Source organism: Acinonyx jubatus, chromosome B2 (assembly GCF_027475565.1).
Source record: "Acinonyx jubatus isolate Ajub_Pintada_27869175 chromosome B2, VMU_Ajub_asm_v1.0, whole genome shotgun sequence".
Lineage (NCBI taxonomy): Eukaryota > Metazoa > Chordata > Mammalia > Carnivora > Felidae > Acinonyx > Acinonyx jubatus.
Window position 1 is genome coordinate 76,087,714 of NC_069385.1, and position 17,996 is coordinate 76,105,709.

Consider the following 17,996-nt stretch of genomic DNA (forward strand, 5'->3'; position numbering starts at 1 on the left):
TAATATTCCATTGTGTGTGTGTGTGTGTGTGTATCACATTTTTTTAATTCATTCATCGATGGACATTTTAGATTTTTTTCCATGTCTTGGCAATTGTAAATAATATTGCAATGAACATGGGGTTGCAGATAATCTTTTCAAGATAGTGATTTCATTCCTTTTAGATAAATACCCAGAAGAGAAATTGCTGATCATATGGTAGTTTTATCTTTAATTTTTTGAAGAATCTCTATACTTTTTTTCATAGTGGCTGCACCAGTTTACTTTCCACCAGTGGTGCACCAGAGTTCGCTTTTCTCCATATCCTTGTCAACACTTGTTACTTCTTGTGTCTGGTAATAACCCTTCTAACAGGTGCAAAGTGATACCTCGTATGGTTTTGATTTGCATTTCTGTGATGATTAGTGATGTTGAGCACGTTTTCCTGTACCTATTGGCCATTTGTGTATCTTCTTTGGTAGAATGTCTGTTTAGATAAGGATACTTATTGTTATTAATAGTATTGTTAACATTAGTTATATATTATTAACATTGTTGCAATGTTATTTTTTCAATTATTCTCTGATCATAAATGATCTTTTTTAAAAGCATGTATATTCTTGTGAATCAAAGCAAATATTTTAAAAGAATGATATATGTAATAAAAATTGAATTGAGCTTTATAGATTATTATAATAAAGAACAAAGACATTTAGAATATACTTGTCTCATATTAGAAAATGTAGGCCTTAAGTATTAAAAGTAACTTTTCAAACTCATTGCCAGAATTAAAATTTCACATCACGGGATTGTTAACAAACATTGACCAACAGATTAAGACGGTAAAGTTGAACAATAAATAAAAACCTTTCTAATTATTATTTTTTCCGAAAAAATCATGTATTGATGAAGTAACAATAGAAAGTTAACATTAATTTCAGAAGAAAAGGCACATCCAGACAAAATAGTCAAGGTGATTTGTAAAACGCAGCATTATATTTGTACTGTTCTTAATCAACTGAATGTGGTAAATTATTTTGGTAAATCCTAAACTATGGCAGTAAGTTATAAAGCCAGGCCAGTAGGAAGACCCCACCCCCCACCTTTAATGGAGTGTTTTGTTCCTGATGTAGCTGGCTCACAGAAATGTGCCCTAAATGTGCCCTCACTGAAGTGTCCCAAGCTTCTGGATTCCCATACCCAGGTTTCACTTTGTGAAGTCATGTGTCATCTCGGTGCCCTTAGGGACTTGACCAACCCTCCTGAGGTGGCACACACTTGATAATTGCAGCTCTTCATAGCACTGGGGCCACTAAAAGGCTGTGCATAGTCACTCTCAGGACTCGGAGGTACGCCTCTGAGAGGTGATGCCCTCTCTGCGCACTCTGCTCCCAGGATGGAAGAGAAGCTGCTCACTTGGGCCCTGTGGCCGTGAGCCACTTGATGTACTCGTTGGTCTTCGGCAGGAAGAGACAAGAACCAGAGATACTAGAGCAAAGTTCATGATCACCACCAACAAAGTAGGGACCATCAGGACGGTGAGCTCCTACACCACAAAAGTGGGAAACAGGTGAAGACCTGCTAACTGATGCAAAGAAAATGGTAACCAGGAAGTCACAATTAGGCTTAATTTAAGACACAATCTCCTCAGTGACCTTGTAGCCTTGGGAAGAGATGAGCAGTCTGGCCAGGAAGCAGCCCAGCTCCATGGAGACATCCAACAGCTCCGTGACAGCATTAAAAAGATGAAGGCAGGGGCGCCTGGGTGGCTCCGTTGGTTAAGCATCCGACTTTGGCTCAGGTCATGGTCTCATGGTTTATGAGTTTGAGTCCCGTGTTGGGCTCTGTGCTGACAGCTCAGAACCTGGAGTGTGCTTCTGATTCTGTCTCTCTCTCTCTCTCTCTCTCTCTCTCTCTCTCTCTCTCTGCCCCTCCCCCACTTGTGTTCTGTCTCTCTTGGTCTCTCAAAAATAAATAAATAAATGTAAAAAAAAAAAAAATGAAAGCAGTGGGGCACCCCGGTGGCTCGGTCGGTTAGGCTTCCAACTTTGGCTCAGGTCATGATCTCACAGTTCATGGGTTTGATTTGAGCCCTGCATCGGGCTCTCTGCTGTCAGTGCAGAGCCAGGGAGCCTGCTTCTGATCCTCTGTCCCCTTGCCTATCTGCCTCTCCCCTGCTCTCATTCTCTCTCTCTCAAAAATATATAAAACATTTTTGAAAAAGAGGTGAAAGCACAGATTCTTATAAGATATTTTTTATTCCCTTTGCTTTCAATGTGAAGCTTTAGATAAGATAGGCCTATGAGATAAGTCTTTATGATAAGGCATAGAAGAAAAGCAGCAGCCACAGAGAAAAGAATCTGACCAACAAGCCAGTATTCACAGTAGTGAATTGGATAAGGGCCGTCCTGCGGGCCATGACTAAAGCCTGGCTGCGTGTCCTGCACTATGAGCATCTTGAGCAGCACCGTGTATAGTCAACATCACCTGCTTCTTTTTCACCACAGGTACTACCCATGAGGAGCCTGGACACTACGTGTGTGCTTGATAAGGACAAGCAAGTAGAAATAAAGATGCTCTGGGTGCGTCTGATCTGTAAAAGATGTCCCCATAGTAAGCCGAATGCAGTCACTGCTAGTGCCATATGACGTGGTCCTTGTAGGGCAATCTTTCCTACCTTTCTCAGCTTCACTGGGGAAAATTCTAAGCCAATAAGAAAAAGAGTAAAGAACCCCAAATTCTCATGTCTCCACTTGTACAATAAACTTAATCCCCTTTCGTCCTGGAGGTCCCAAAAATATCCCAGCAGTCGTGAAAGGAAATATTGTATGTCGGCAGTCCCGTTGCTACGCACAGCCGGCTCCAAGGAAAGACAACGCTCCTGTGCTAACAGCGTTCTTCGTCAGGTGGTGATCTGCACCCGGGATTGTTCGTCTCTGGGCTTGGTCAAAATATACTGGTCATTTTGGGAGTCAGTCAGCATGCTAAGACCAAGATCAGGCTCCACTTCTCATTTTTTGTGAGGTGTTGCTTAGAGTTGCCTCTTCTCCCACCCTCAGAACTGCCTCAAAATTGACCCCTTTGACTGATGCGTTGTCATCAAAAGTGCGTTCTTCCTTTCTCTTTCTCACATCTTCAAGAATGTCATCAAGCATGGATAAACTTTTGTTTTGATGATGTGTATTTTTGAGGGCTTCAACTTGATGTTTTTCTGCTGCTAGAAGTTCCACAGGTTCCATCTCTTCCTTTACTGCAGCCTCTCCCAAGGGCTCTAGGTGCTGCCCGCTGCTCTCCTTCATGGTCACAACATCTTTGTAATTTCCCTGCAGGGCTCTCTCAGGTCCATGGACAGCCTGGAAGACTGCATTTTCACTTCATTCACCTCTTTTTGGAACATTTCAAATGTATGCACCTGAAACATTTTCTCTTCATCCCACAGACTGGCATCTTTTCCCACTTCTCTGATTGTCCTTTTCAGTCAGTAAAGAACCCCAGTCTTTTAGTGAAGAAACCCAGAGAGCTTTCCGCAACTATGGAGGACCCACCGCTTCCTCTGAGTTATAGCCACCCGTCCGCCTCAAGCTGTAACTTGATGGCATGTTCGACACCTCTCCACGTTCCACAGCATCCATTATCAGAGGAAGTATTATTAGAAGCAACATCCAGAAGTAATTTGCTCTAATACCTTCACGATCCAACTTTACAGGACAAGGCAAGGCTGTCCAAAGCTTTCTGTTGAGCTGAGCTCATATTTAGATACACATTTTCAGCTGATACCAAATGCAGCACCTGGTGCTGCATGCAGGTGGTCCTGGAGCAAGCAGTGTGAGTGTGGCAGGAACAGGCCTGACGAATCCAGCATCAGTTATCTAGCTACTTTGGAACCTGGCCCAGCTGCAGTGCATCCTAGGTCTGACTCGTTGGCACTGAGAGCCAGACAGGGAGAAGCCTTCCTGTTTCCCCTTTCAGGTGGCATGTGGTGGGGCTGCCCCCCAGGGTGGGGGACGGGGGCAGGGTTGGGCTTGAGGAGGGCCCTAGCCACCCATTGCCCTCTCTGGAATGCAGTCTCTATTGTAATGTTATTTTTAAACGCAAAAAATCAGAAGTCCTCTAAATATCTAAAAGTAGAGGTTTGGTTAAATAAATTTGACATATCCATATTATGGAATATTATAAGTATACAGAATATTTTAAAATATGTTATTGACATCATAAGGTAGCCACAGGATATTGTTAAGTGGCAGAAAGTATGCTAAAATCGTATGCATGGCATGAGGTATTTTTTACAAATTAAAATTTTCTTTACTTTGCACATATCAGATATAGAAAACAGCTGTAAGAATATTCATCAGAATGTTGAAAAGGATTCTACCTAGGCAGTAGGATTATAGGTGATTTCTTTAGTCTTTGTATATCTGGATTTTAACTGTTTAATGGATTTGCTACAATGGGCATCTTTTTATGAATACATTTTTCAAGTGTCAAAAGATACCACGCTAAACTGTTGAGCCGTAACACAAGAATACCTAACATATAATCTTTCATTAGCAAGATTACTTAATACCAAAAACCTATTGTGTCTGTTAGTGTTCTTTTCAAAGTCATATTGTTATTAGTTTATGTAGTAATTTGGTATGTGCTCTCATTTCCTTATAAGAGGCATTCTTCACGTCACCACTTAATTGATATCAGTTATGTGAAGGATAAGAAGTTATACAGAGAAAAAAAGAAAACAGTATTCTGACTACACTTATTCCTTCCTCTTATTTGTAGATTTTAATACTCAGTTGACTTAACATTCATATTCCAGAGCACTTTATTTTATATGGAGACACCACAGTTGCATTCCCCTATGTTTCTGCTAAGATGTCTTTATACTAGAAGACAAAAAAACTACTTAGATTATTTTGTTATATTAGAATTTGTTTTATCAAACATTTAACAGAAAAAGCAGCACATGAATTAGAATGCACGATTCTTTTGTCAAATATTCTTACTGCAAAAGAATTTAATCCAGCAGATTTTTTCAAACATTACTCTGCTTTAGTAACAGTGAAACCATTCCAGTTTGGAAAAACTCATTATAATTAGTGGTTAGCTTCTTTTCCTGTGTCTTCAGCTACTCTCTCTCTGCTGCCTTCCCATTAGCCTTCCCATGTTTAAATTGCTTTAATTCTTTTTTTTTTTAAGTTTATTTATTTTGAGAGAGAGTGAGAGTGAGAATGAGTGGGGAAGGGGCCTAGAGAGAGGGAGAGACAGGATCCCAAGCAGGCTGCACACTGTCAGCATGGGGCTCAATCCCACCAACCACGAGATCATGACCTGAGCCAAAATCAAGAGTTGGACGCCTAACCGACTAAGCCACCCAGACGCCCCTGCTTTAATTTTTAAAATAATTGCTTTCATCCTCATTTTCCCCAGCAACAGCCCTTGTCATTCTTTCCTTAAAAATATAAAAATAAACGATTTTTCTTGGCTCTGTTTCCCTCCCACCCCCACCCCCATCTTCATCTCACTCTTTCTTATCTAAGCTTTTCCAAGGACTGCTCAACACCTGCTGTCTCTGTTCTTTTTCTTTTATTTATTCCTCCGCACACTGCCCTCCAACTTTGGCTCTAGCCCGTGTAAATAAAGTAGCTCTCTGAAAGGTCACCATGATGTAATTACCAGATCTAGTGTGGTTATTTGTCATTTCCCTTCTTGATTGACCTTTCTTATGTTTGTCACTACTTCCTCCCTTTGTTTCCATGACAGCCATCTACTTTCTTGCTTCTCCTACCTCTTTGACCACTTTTTACTTAGTCATCTTCCCTATATCACATTCTCCTGCCCTTACTCCTTAAATGTTTATATTCATTCGGGTTCTCTCCTTTTGAAGAGAACTTACTCACTGAATAGTGTTATGAATCCACATGACCTAAATACAACCACACATTTTCGAATTCCAGATCTTTTATCTCCGACCTAGATTTCTAGACTGAGTTCCAGACCTGTATATCTAACTACCTTCTTGACATTGTTCCCTGAGCAGCACACAGAGAGGACAACCTCATAAGCTCAAAACTGAACTCCTGTTTACCTTGCACATTTTCCCCTGGTCCTCCAAATAAGAAAATGTATGATTATTCCTGACTTTTTCCTCACCCATCCTATGTATTTAATCATTAAGTCCTGTTGATTTTTCTGTCTTAAACATTTCCTCCCTCTCAACTTGCTTCTCTCTTGGATTGTTGCAATATCCTCTCTCCTCAATAATTGTAGTGACCTTTTAACTCGTCTACATCCCACCAGCCTCCAACTCGCAAATGTATTCCCCCCTCCACTCTCTGAATTTAGAATCTTTTAGCAGCCTTCTGTTACCTATAATAAATTATAATTGCCTTGCTTTATATACTTCCTTTATATAGTTACTTTTAGTGTGTAATAGAAGGCCCTGCATGATCTAAACACTTCTCTAGCCTCACATCACTTTGCATTCTAATAAGTTGTGTTTGCTTCAGCAACACTATAAAACCTACAGTTTCACATGTGTTCTCTTCCCTTTTATATTTTAGGAGGCTTGGTATACAAATGGAGCTTGTATTCAGGGTTTTTACTATAAGGTATTTGGTTGAGCCATTTCCTTAAGGAAATCTCCCTTGTCAGTTTCTGGCCTTTTTCTCTTACATTGCTCAGATTCTACAGAAAAGGTTTTTCAGTCTCTCTCCTGACATTAGCTTTCTGCTAGGATGAGCTTTCTGCCAGTATTCTTTGAGCCAAGTAGGAGTAGGTGGGGGGGGGGGGGGGGAAGGGTCTGCATATTGAGTATGTAAATTTGCATTTAATCTTCTTGTTTTCAAATATGGCATCCCTTGCCACCAATTTCCCCTGATGTTTTACAGTTATGCCTGGTGTCTTAATAATCTAGATACCCTTTCTATAACCTAAACCTCCAGAGTGTGGAGGGTCAGCCATCTAATAAAAGGTGAGGAAAATGGATCTAGATTATAACTACTTCTTAACAGATTTTTGAACAACCTCCTGTTTTCAGCCTCTTCTTCATCCCTACTTTCAGAGGTTCTTGGTCCCTCTTATAACCAGGCCTTTCAAGAGTTCTGTTTTATCAGTCTAATCACTTGTTAGCATTCCCCATGGCTGGTCAGCAGTTCAGCTTTCCCACATCTACTAAGTCTGTCGCCATTTGCCCATCTGCCTTCTAGCTGCTAAGATTTTGATGCTATCCTTTTCTGGTTCCTTGACCTTTTTTTTTTTTTTTTAAATCTTCTCTCTGTTGTTTTAGTAGAGTTCATTGGGGGAGACGGAAAACTAAATTATGTGTTCAGTCCCTCGATTTGACCAGTCTTCTCTGCCTCCATGTCTTTGCACATGCTTGTCCTATGGGAGGTCCTAGAGCTCTCATCTTAATCTTTTGATACTGTGCTCAGGTAGCATGTCCTCTAAATACTGTGGCCCCTGCTTCAACACATTCACTCCCACCCTGCTTGCTTCTAGTTCTGTCTGATCTGTTTATTTAGTAGCACGTGAGGATTATAATTATTTGATTACGTATTATTCACCTTTGCTGGTTATATATAGTAATCCTAATCAGATTTAACGAATTACTGCATTAGTAGAGGTCATTCTGTGGTCATTGTTAAATATTAACTGGTCTTTAAAAGTCATAAACTTCAGCCTGTCTTTGTGTGCTTTACTAAAAATTCAGTTTTGAGTCTCAAAACAAAAGTTATTTTGGAATAATTTATTTTGAAAACCTACATTTTTGTGAAGTATCAGCTTGCCACACTAATTCCCTTGACTGTAGTGAAATTTAAATCAAAGTAGTACCAGGAAGTAGGACCAGGAAATGTGCAAGAATAATGATCAAATTAATTTTTGATAGTAAAAATATCTTTTTGATTCTTATTAATTCCATGAAGAGAAGTTTGGATGTTTTATTATGTCCTCATGAAATGTTATAGAATACACATTTAAATAGAAGCCTCTGACATCCACTGTAGACAGAGATTTAGTTTATCTTATTTGAGTTAATACGAATTTAAAATGTCTTGACTTTTTTTTTCTCCCTTCCCCGCATTCCTAATGTCTTGACTTTTAATACAGGATGATCCAGCACAACCATATAAAAATGTCATCATATTATAGTTTAGATCTTTTGAGATATTTTATTCTCTCTGTTCTTAAATGCCCAGTTCTGTTTAAAATCAAAACAGGGGAAAAAATTTTAAAAAATCAAATCAAATCAAAACTGGGGTGCCTGGGTGCCTCAGTCAGTTAAGCATCTGGCTCTTGGTTTCAGCTCCAGTCATGATCTCATGGTTCATGAGTTTGAGCTCTGCACTGATAGTGTAGAGCCTGCTTGGGATTCTCTCTCTCCCTCTCTCTCTCTGCCCCTACCCCGCACATGCTGTCCCTCTCTCTCTCTCTCTCTCTCTCTCTCTCTCTCTCTCTCTCTCTCAGAATAAACAAATAAACTTAAAAAAAATAAAAAATAATACAGATACAGTGATTGCTGATGATACTTCAACTTTGGTTCATCAACTGGTTAAATCTTGTTGGTTCTCGTGGAATGTATAGAGACCCTTAACATTGCAGAATCTCAGAGTTGGAAGGGAGCTTAGAATCCCTGAAATCCAAACTTCTGGCTAGCTTCAAAAAGCCTGAGATAGAGATAGTTTGAACTACTATTTGTGAATAACTTCATATCTTCTGGATACCAGTATCTCTCTCAAATTCTTTTTTCATCTATTTAACAGCTCTTGTGAGTCTGTCTTGATGTAAGAGACAAAGAGACAAACACATAATTGTTATGGTGTCTTTTCTGCATAGATAAGCCATTGTTTTACACAGGCTTTCATTTATTACTATTATTTTTTATTTGATTATAGTTGACACACAATGTTATGTGAGTTTCAGGTACATAACATAGTGTTTCAATAACTATATGTTATGCTGTGCTCACCACAAGTGTAGCTACCATCTGTCACCATATAACACTATTACACTAATACCACTGATTATATTCCTATGCTGTGCCTTTTATTCCTGTGACTGATTCATTCCATAACTGGAAGCCTGTATCTCCCACTCCCCTTCACCCATTTTGCTCATCCTCCTTTTCTGGTATCCATTAGTTTGTTCATTCTCTGTATTTATAGATATGATCCTGATTTTTGTTTGTTTATTTGTTTTTTAGATTCCACATGTATTTGTCTTTCTCTATATGACTTTCTTAGCATTATATCCTCTAGGTTTATCCATGTTGTCGCAAATGACAAGATCTCATTTGACTGTGTAATATTCCATTGTGTGTGTTTGTGTATGTATGTACCTGTATGTACCACATCTTCTTTACCCATTCATCTATCAGTGGACATTTGGGTTGATTCCATATCTTGGTTATTGTCAGTAATGCTGCAGTAAATATAGGGGTGCATATATCTTTTTGAATTAGTATTTTCATTTATTTGCAAATGATATATCTGATACAGAGTTAATATCCAAAGTATGTAAAGAACTTATAAACTCAACACCAAAAAACAAATAATCTGATTAAAAAGTGGGCAGAGGTCCTTAACAGACATTTTTTTTCCAAAGAGGAGATTAAATTGGCCAACAGACACATGTAAAGTTGTTCAGCATCACTCATCATCAGGGAAATGCAAATCAAAACCACAACGAGGTATCACTTTATACCTATCAGAATGGCTAAAATCAAAAACACAAATATCAGGTGTTGGCAAGTATGTGAAGAAAAAGGAACCCTTGTGCACTGTTGGTGGAAATGCAAATTGGTGTAACCCATTGTGGAAAACAGTATGGAGGGTCGCCCAAACTAAAAATATAAATACTATATAATCCACTAATTCCACTTCTCAGTATTTCCCCAAAGAAAATACAGACTTTCATTTTAGATAATGTATAGAAGGGTAGCCTTTGCATAATGTATGACTTACCACAGTTCATAATTTATTATAATGGTGGCTCAAAGTGGCTAGCATTTTATTTTCATGATTCACATTGTGTTTCTAAATAAATAACATGCAGGAGACACACAGGTCTTCAATAATTATTGTGGTCTTATTTATGACTACCAAATTCTGTAAGAAAGAAACAACCAACCAAAAGATTGAAAATAACAAACATACTAAAGGTAAAAACTTAATCCATTTTTGGCACATGGCATATATAGCACTTCATCATTGTGTCATGCGTCAAACCTATTACAATCAATTTTTTTCAACTAAATATGGGTGTTTAAAAATTAACTAAGCTTTACTACCCAGCTGAGTGATCTAGGAACCATTATAGTGTTATTTAGAGGAGTATGTATATACAGCTGGAAAGTACTGCATGAGGGTACAAAGTTTTATTTTAGACATGAGCCAATAAAGAAGTTGAGCTATGTAATTATGTTTAAAAGCACAAAAACTGCTCTGTGATCTGTGAAAGCCTGTATGTCAAAGTAGTAAAATTAAAACTGTGAAGTTTCTATGACCATGAAGCATGATGAGGAAAACTCAGTCTTCATTCTAAATAAGTTTTACATTAATATTGTTCAGCACCTTTGGGATTATTATAGGTAGGAAGCCAATTAAAGGATGCAATAACATCAGATTTTCATTGCTATTAACTATCAGTTTTTCAAACTGAAGATTAAAAGATTAAATTCCAAATGTATGTAGAACAATCATTACCATCAGTACCATAATCAGGAAGCATTTACTGTGCACCCACTTTGTGTAGAGGGGATTAGTAATAGGTTTCAGAGCCCTTAGAGTAATTAGGGGGAAGAATCGAATAGCACTTAGTACTCTTTTATCTCACACAGTACAACTATTTTACAGATGAGGAAACTGATATAATTTCTCTAAATTCATTCAGCCTGGGTGGTTCAGTTGGTTAAGTGTCTGACTTCAGCTCACGTCATGATCACATGGTTCATGAGTCTGAGCTGCATTGGGATCTCTGCTGTCAGTGCAGAGCCTGCTTTGGATCCTCTGTCCCCTCTCTCTCTGCCCCTCCCCATCTTGGCATGCTCTCTCAAAAATAAATAAACCTTTAAATTCATCCAGCTAGTAAACAGGTTGAGCTGGAATCCACATAAGAATCCAAATGCCATGCTCTTAGTCATTACATCACTGCATTAAGTCACAATATTTTCAAGAATAGTAGTGAGTTGCTGTCTTAAAATATTGATGACAATAGCCTGAGAATTTTGCCTCATATATAAGCGTGGGGTCAGACAACTGCACGTTCCCTTTCTGTACCAGTTACCACGTTGTATGATGATTTCAAGATGTGAATAAAGATTTGAGGCTTAGAATTTGGCAGGGTCTGTTTGAGGATCACTCAAGGGTACTTATTACTTGTTTCAGGAACAGCATCTGTTGCAGTGGCAGGGATCCTTGCGGCTCTTCGAATAACCAAGAACAAACTGTCTGATCAAACAATACTCTTCCAAGGAGCTGGAGAGGTACCTGCCTTATACAGTCTTATGTTCTCTGAAACTAATGAGTGGAATTTATCTTAATTATTCATTAATTTGAAGTTCAGGGTATTCTTTTAAGTTTTTAGTAGATTGCATCTGTAGGTTTTATTGAAAGATTTCCAAAAGTAAGTAAGTATTGAGGCATTTTAATTTTTCATAAGGAGGCATAGCGATAGTTTTCAGTCTTAAATTTGTAAGATAATCAAATGGTGCCATGGGTTTCTGTTTTACATATTTAAGGTGCCATGTGGGAACAGAGAAGTTTCCAATGTGTGATTATGTATAAAAGCCTTTAAGGATTTAAGCTATTGTATCTGATGAATTTAGTATCCTCCAGTTTCACATATGAGAGTTGCCTTGACTCACAAGTCAATGCACACATAGATCACTATATACAAGTTTTTAAGAAAAAAAATTGAATTGGAGATTCGTCATGCATTATAACTGTTACGTGCAAAAGCACCAAAACATTTACAATTGCTGGAAGGAGATGGCAGCAAGACAAAAGTGGACTGTTTTCTGTCCTCCTTTGCTATGAGTTAATCATTTGAAGAAAGAAAACTAGACTCCAGTGATAATAATTCACCCCCAACAATAGGAATTAAAATGTCAATTGAGTTTGAACTTCTTGTGAGAAAACTGCCCAAATTATTTGGAATTATAGAATGTAATGAATGGAGAAATACTTTGTGGCTGTATATATCTTAAGAAGCTTTACAATTTCAAATTGAATAGGATTATGAATAAGTGTAATACACTGGTCGAAATTGTATATATTGTGTTTGTTTTGATTTTACTTGTTCTTAAAATATGCAAAGCCAGAACTTAAATGCCAAGATGTAAACCTTTCAAAGTATTCTGATGTAAATCACAAATTCATTTTCACATCAAAATAAAATCAAGGCTAAATTATAGCTTATTAAAATTTGAGTTTTTATTTGTGTCGATGTTACATGCTGTATTTAATTTTAGTAAATTTCTTCTTTGAATTCAAATTGTTTAAATTTCCCAAGCGTTTTGATGAATGGCACAGGCCAGTTCTTGATACTCAGCAGGGCAGAGGTATTCATGGTTGGATGACTCAAAACTGCCACTTGTTTGTCCCTGAAAAGGTTTCGGACATTCACCGATTATCACAAAATTCATCAAATACCAAAGAAGTAGATTCCTTTAATCTTGCAAGAGATTTCACAGTACTTTCTTTGTCCAAATTAATGGAGTAAATAAATGCTTGGGGACAGAGATTTTATATGTTTTATTCTATTGCCTAATTGGTCAAGTTCCCATCCAAATGACCAGGCTTCATTCTTCACATTCAATTAGAGGATCTGGAGCCCAACAATAAACAATACAGTCCAATGAGCAAGGCTGACCAGTTCATTATTTTAGGGTCAATATTTGCTTGTTGAAGCAAATCTTAATTGCATTAACAGGATTAAAGATGATGACAAGGATATCACTGGTTTATCTGTGGCTAAAAAGCAAGCCACATAATAGTGGTTCTGTTGTGATAAGAAGAGTAAACAGTTGTCCTTTAGCTTAACCCAAATGTGACAAAAATACTTTGCTCCCAGTACAAATGAATGAATATAACTCTTTAGGTCAATGGAACCGTTTTGTTCTTTCTTGTTAATAAAGATATAATGGAGTGAAACATTACGTGGAACAACTTTTTAAAGTTTGTGTTCATTACCTCCTTCTTAGGCTGCCTTAGGGATTGCACACCTGATTGTTATGGCCATGGAAAAAGAAGGTTTACCAAAAGAGAAAGCCATGAAAAAGATCTGGTTGGTTGACTCAAAAGGATTAATAGTTAAGGTAAGAATCTGTCAGTTTTAACTAGAATAAAAATTAATGTGCCGTTCTGGCTGCCCATCTCAAAGACTACAAGTGCTTCTACCCACCCTAGCCCAACACCATGTGAAAAGAGTAGCCATTACACATGAATGACCGTGTCGTACAATAATACTGATTACTCTTCTGAAAAAGAAGCTTGTGGCTCAGCTGTAGAATCTGCCTGTGGTGTACGTAGGCCCTTTACAACTCTGTGGATTGTCAGGCCACTCGAATTAGTTTGCACATGAGGCAGTTTGATAGTGACACAACTGAAACACCTAGCTATAGGTCCTTTTACTAAGGGCTATATGTCAAAATGCACACTAGCTGGAAAAAAAAAAGAACAAACAATGAAATAGCCCCTCTTTTGCCGCTTTCTCTCAACCAAAGTCTTGAGGGCTTCAATGAGAATTCCTCAAGGGGCTTTAATAAATGGGCTGTTACAGTGTTAACTGACAAAGTCATTTCCCCAGCTGTAATAGAGATAACAGGACCTACTTCATAGGTTATTGTGAGAACCAAATAAGACTAAGAATGTGACCATGTTGCTACATAGTTATAAGGCATTAATATTACTTCTACCTTCTGTGCACATTAATCACTCTTCCTTAAACTGCCAGAAAAAATACTTGTAAATCCCCTTTCTACATGGAAATGAATTTTTAAAATAACCAGTGATAAGCATAGGCTTCAGGAATTTAATATAGAAACAAATGTGAATGTGAACAAACTTTCTGGAAAACTATCTTATGTGTATCCAAAGCCTTTACAAGTTTATGCTTCTGATCCAATAGAATTGTAAGAATACGTCCTATAGAAATAGAGATGTACACAATGTTTTTTGGTTTTTTTCTTTTTAAATTTTTATTGAAAATCATTTAACTAACATACAGTATATTTTTAGTTTCAAGTGTACACCTTAGTGATTCAGCACTTTCATACAACACCTGATGTTCATCACAAGTGCCCTCCTTAACCCCCATCATCTATTTAACCCATTCCTCCAGCCATCTCCCCTCTGTTTGATCTCTCTAGTGAAGGCAGTTTCTTGGTTTGCCTCTCTCTCTCTCTCTCTCTCTCTTTTTCTCCCTATGATTTTTGTTTTGTTTCTTAAATTCCAGATATGAGTGAAATCATGGTATTTGTCTTTCTCTGACTGACTTATATCACTTAGTATAATAGTCTCTGGCTCCAGCCACATCATTGCAAATGGCAAGATTTCTTTATTTTCTATGGCTGAGTAATATTCCATTGTGTGTACATGTACATCTATCTATCTATCTATCTATCTATCTCTACATACATATACGTACACACCACATCTTTTTGTTTTCCTTAAATTTTTTAAAAATTCAAAACCACACATCTTCTTTATCCATTCATCAGTCAGTGGACACTTGGGCTGTTTCCATAATTTGGCTATTGTAGATATGCTGCCATAAAAACTGGGATGCATGTATCTCTTCAAATTAGTATTTTTGTATTCTTTGGGTAAATACCTAGTAGTGCAATTGCTGGATTATAGGGTAGTTCTATTTTTGACTTTTTGAGGAACCTCCATATTGTTTTCCACAGTGGCTACACGAGTTTGCATTCCCACCAACAGTGCAAGAGGGTTCCTTTTTAGCCACATCCTTGCCAACACCTGTTGTTTCTTGTGGTGTTGATTTTAGCCATTCTAGCAGGTGTGAGATGATATCTAATGGTAGTTTTTTTTTTTTAATTTAAATCCAAGTTAGTTACATATAGTGTAGTAAGGATTTCAGGAATAGAATTTAGTGATTCATCACTTATATAGAACACCCAGTGCTCATCTCAACAAGTGTCCTCCTTAATGCTCATCACCCATTTAGCTCATCCCCACACCCATCACCCCTCCAGCAACCCTCAGTGGGTTCTCTGTATTTAAGAGTCTCTTATGATTTGTCTCCCTTTCTGTTTATATCTTATTTTTTGCTTACCTTCCCCTATGTTCATCTGTTTAGTTTCTTTTAGAACTTTTTTTTTTCAAATGTTTATCCATTTATTTTTGAGATAGAGCACACAAGCAGGGGAGGGGCAGAGAGGGAGAGGTAGACACAGAATCTGAAGCAGGCTCCAGGCTCTGACCTGTCAGTGCAAAGCCAGACACAGGGCTCGAACCCAAGAATGGCAAGATCATGACCTGAGCCGAAGTTGGATTACCAACCCACTGAGCCACCCAGATGGCCATCTGTTTTGTTTCTTAATTCCACACGAGTGACATATCTCATAGTAGTTTTGACTTGTATTTCCTTGGTGATGTGTGATATTGAACATCTTTTCACGTGTCTGTTGGCCCATCTGTATGTCTTCTTTGAAAAAATGTCTAGTCATGTCTTGTGCCCATTTTTTTAATTACAGTATTGTTTTTTGGGTGTTGAGTTTTATAAGTTCTTGGTATATTTTGGATAATAACGCTTAATCAGATATGTATTTGTAAATATCTTCTCCCATTTTGTAGATTGCCTTGTAGTTTTGTTGATTGTTTCCTTTGCTGTTCAGAAGCTTGTTTATTTTGATGAAGTCCCAGGAGTTTATTTTTGCTTTGGTTTCCCTTGCCTTAGGGACATATCTAGTAAGAGGTTGCTAGGGCCAATGTCAAAGAGGTTACTACCTATGTTCTTCTCTAGGATTTTGATGGTTTCCTGTCTCACATTTAGGTCTTTCATCCTTTTTGAATTTATTTTTGGGTGTGATGTAATGAACTGGTCCAGGGTCATTCTTGTGCATGTTGCTGTCCAGTTTTCCCAACACCATTTATTGAAGAGGCTGTGTTTTTTTTCATTGGATATTCTTTCCTGCTTTGTCAAAGATTTATTGACTTTATAGTTGTGGGTTCATTTCTGGGTTTTCTGTTCTGTTCCATTGATCTATGTGTCCATTTTTGTGCCAGACACATGTTTTATGTTTAAGAATGTTATCACAGCATTAATTGCAATAATGATACGTTTTATCTCATTATAATGGTAATATGCTGTAACCTAAATAGAGGATAACTGTGAAATAATTATGGAATAGCCACATGAATAGAATATACAGGCTTAGAGTTTTTTTGAAAGAACTGTAAGTAACATTAAAGGATTAGTAATGTAATGTTAGATGAAAAAAGGAAAACACCATGTTATATGTCACTATTTTGTTTAAAAAACTGAGTTGCATATAGAACTATAGAAGTAAATGTATCAAATACATACTAGTTTAAATCTTATTATTTTTAATGCCTTTCTGTATATTACAAATTCTCCATAGCAATTATGTTAAAGCCAGAAAAAAAATTTTAATTAATATAGATAATATTTTCCTGAAAGAGTGTATGAATAACTCTTTGTGACAAATGAAAAAGAAGTAAAACAAGACAGGACATACTTTATAACATTTGAAAATTGAATAATAATCATTTTATTAACTTGCAATGTGATTTTTTTATCATATATAAGAAAAACATGAAGTTTAAAATTTCTTGTCTTAGAAACTGCTTTTGCTTTGAAGAATCAGCATAAATAGAAAAAGTTTTGCATTCTGGCCACACAACATATATTGTGGTCAGGAAATGAGATTTACTGAATGAAATTGCCTCTGGGTCAGGTATTGTACTAGACTCTGGGACTCAGTAAGGCCCTTGATCTTAGAAGGCTTACAGCCTGGTGGGAAAAAGTCAAACAAGCCACTATGACTCTACAAGCCTAGTGGGAAAAACTCAAACAAGCCTAGTGGGAAAAACTCAAACAAGTCATTATAACTGTATATGAAAATGTTATAGAAATATGTTCTTGGTGCTAGGGGTGTCGAGGAAATGATGCTTCCACCTGCACTAGAGAGAATAGTGGGAATGTCACGAAGGGCTCTTAGAAAAGGTGTTTCTTCAGCTCATTTTGAAAGGGAGAGTTGGGAGTTTATCTTGAGTCTCCATGGACATCTTAAACGTCTTCTATCTGAAACTGAGGCAAGGGAAGCAGAATGGAAAGTTCACTAGGAGATCTTGGCTGAACTTGAGGATCATGTCTTTCATCTCTCTGTATCTTCAAAGTCCTACATAGTGTCTAGCGCATAATTGACAATAAATGTTTTGTGAAAAAGTGAACTGATTAATGAATGGCCTTCCAGGCAGAAGACCAACGTTTGCAAAAAAAGATATTTCACTGGGAGAGGCATTTAGAGACTAGGTTTCAAAGGAAACAGATGAACAGTAAGGAAGGCTCTTGAAGCAACTTACTGCTTCAAGCAATTGAAGAAACTTAATGGAGAGGAGTCTTGTGTCTTGTCACTTCTCAGCATTGTTAAAGATGGACTGAAATGAGGTGAAACTGAAAAAAGGAAACTAGTTACAAAGCTGTTGTAATAATACAGATAAAAATTAATTGGTGCCTGAAACAAAGCAATGATCATGAGGGTGAGTAAAAGACATTTGATTTGGCAGACTTTTAGGAAATAGGATTGTCATACTTAATAGCCCACTAAATATGGGAGGAGGAGAAGGGTAGAATACAGACGGGAATCTAGCAGGACTCCTTGGGTGTCTAGATAAGTGATGTGGCCGTTGTGATAGCAAAGGAATGGAGAACAGACCAAGAGAAAGGTAATGCAATCCATTTTGGACAGAGCAAGTTTAAGGTACCTGCGCAGATCTCATGGTGCTACCCCCTTGGCAATCAGAGGTTACAAGAATGATGCT

The 17,996-nt window shown here is 37.6% G+C and overlaps 1 protein-coding gene and 1 pseudogene across 1 annotated transcript in view; one reads left to right on the forward strand and one right to left on the reverse strand.

The window, feature by feature from the left end:
- ME1 (malic enzyme 1) overlaps nucleotides 1-17,996 on the forward strand; it is a 190,322-nt gene that overhangs the window by 144,056 nt on the left and 28,270 nt on the right. Inside the window, exons 8-9 of the mRNA XM_027057335.2 lie at nucleotides 11,355-11,452; nucleotides 13,172-13,285. Coding sequence (XP_026913136.1) covers nucleotides 11,355-11,452; nucleotides 13,172-13,285 — 212 coding nt within the window. The remainder of the gene's footprint in view (nucleotides 1-11,354; nucleotides 11,453-13,171; nucleotides 13,286-17,996) is intronic.
- LOC106970129 (transmembrane and coiled-coil domain-containing protein 3-like) lies at nucleotides 1,207-3,611 on the reverse strand (annotated as a pseudogene).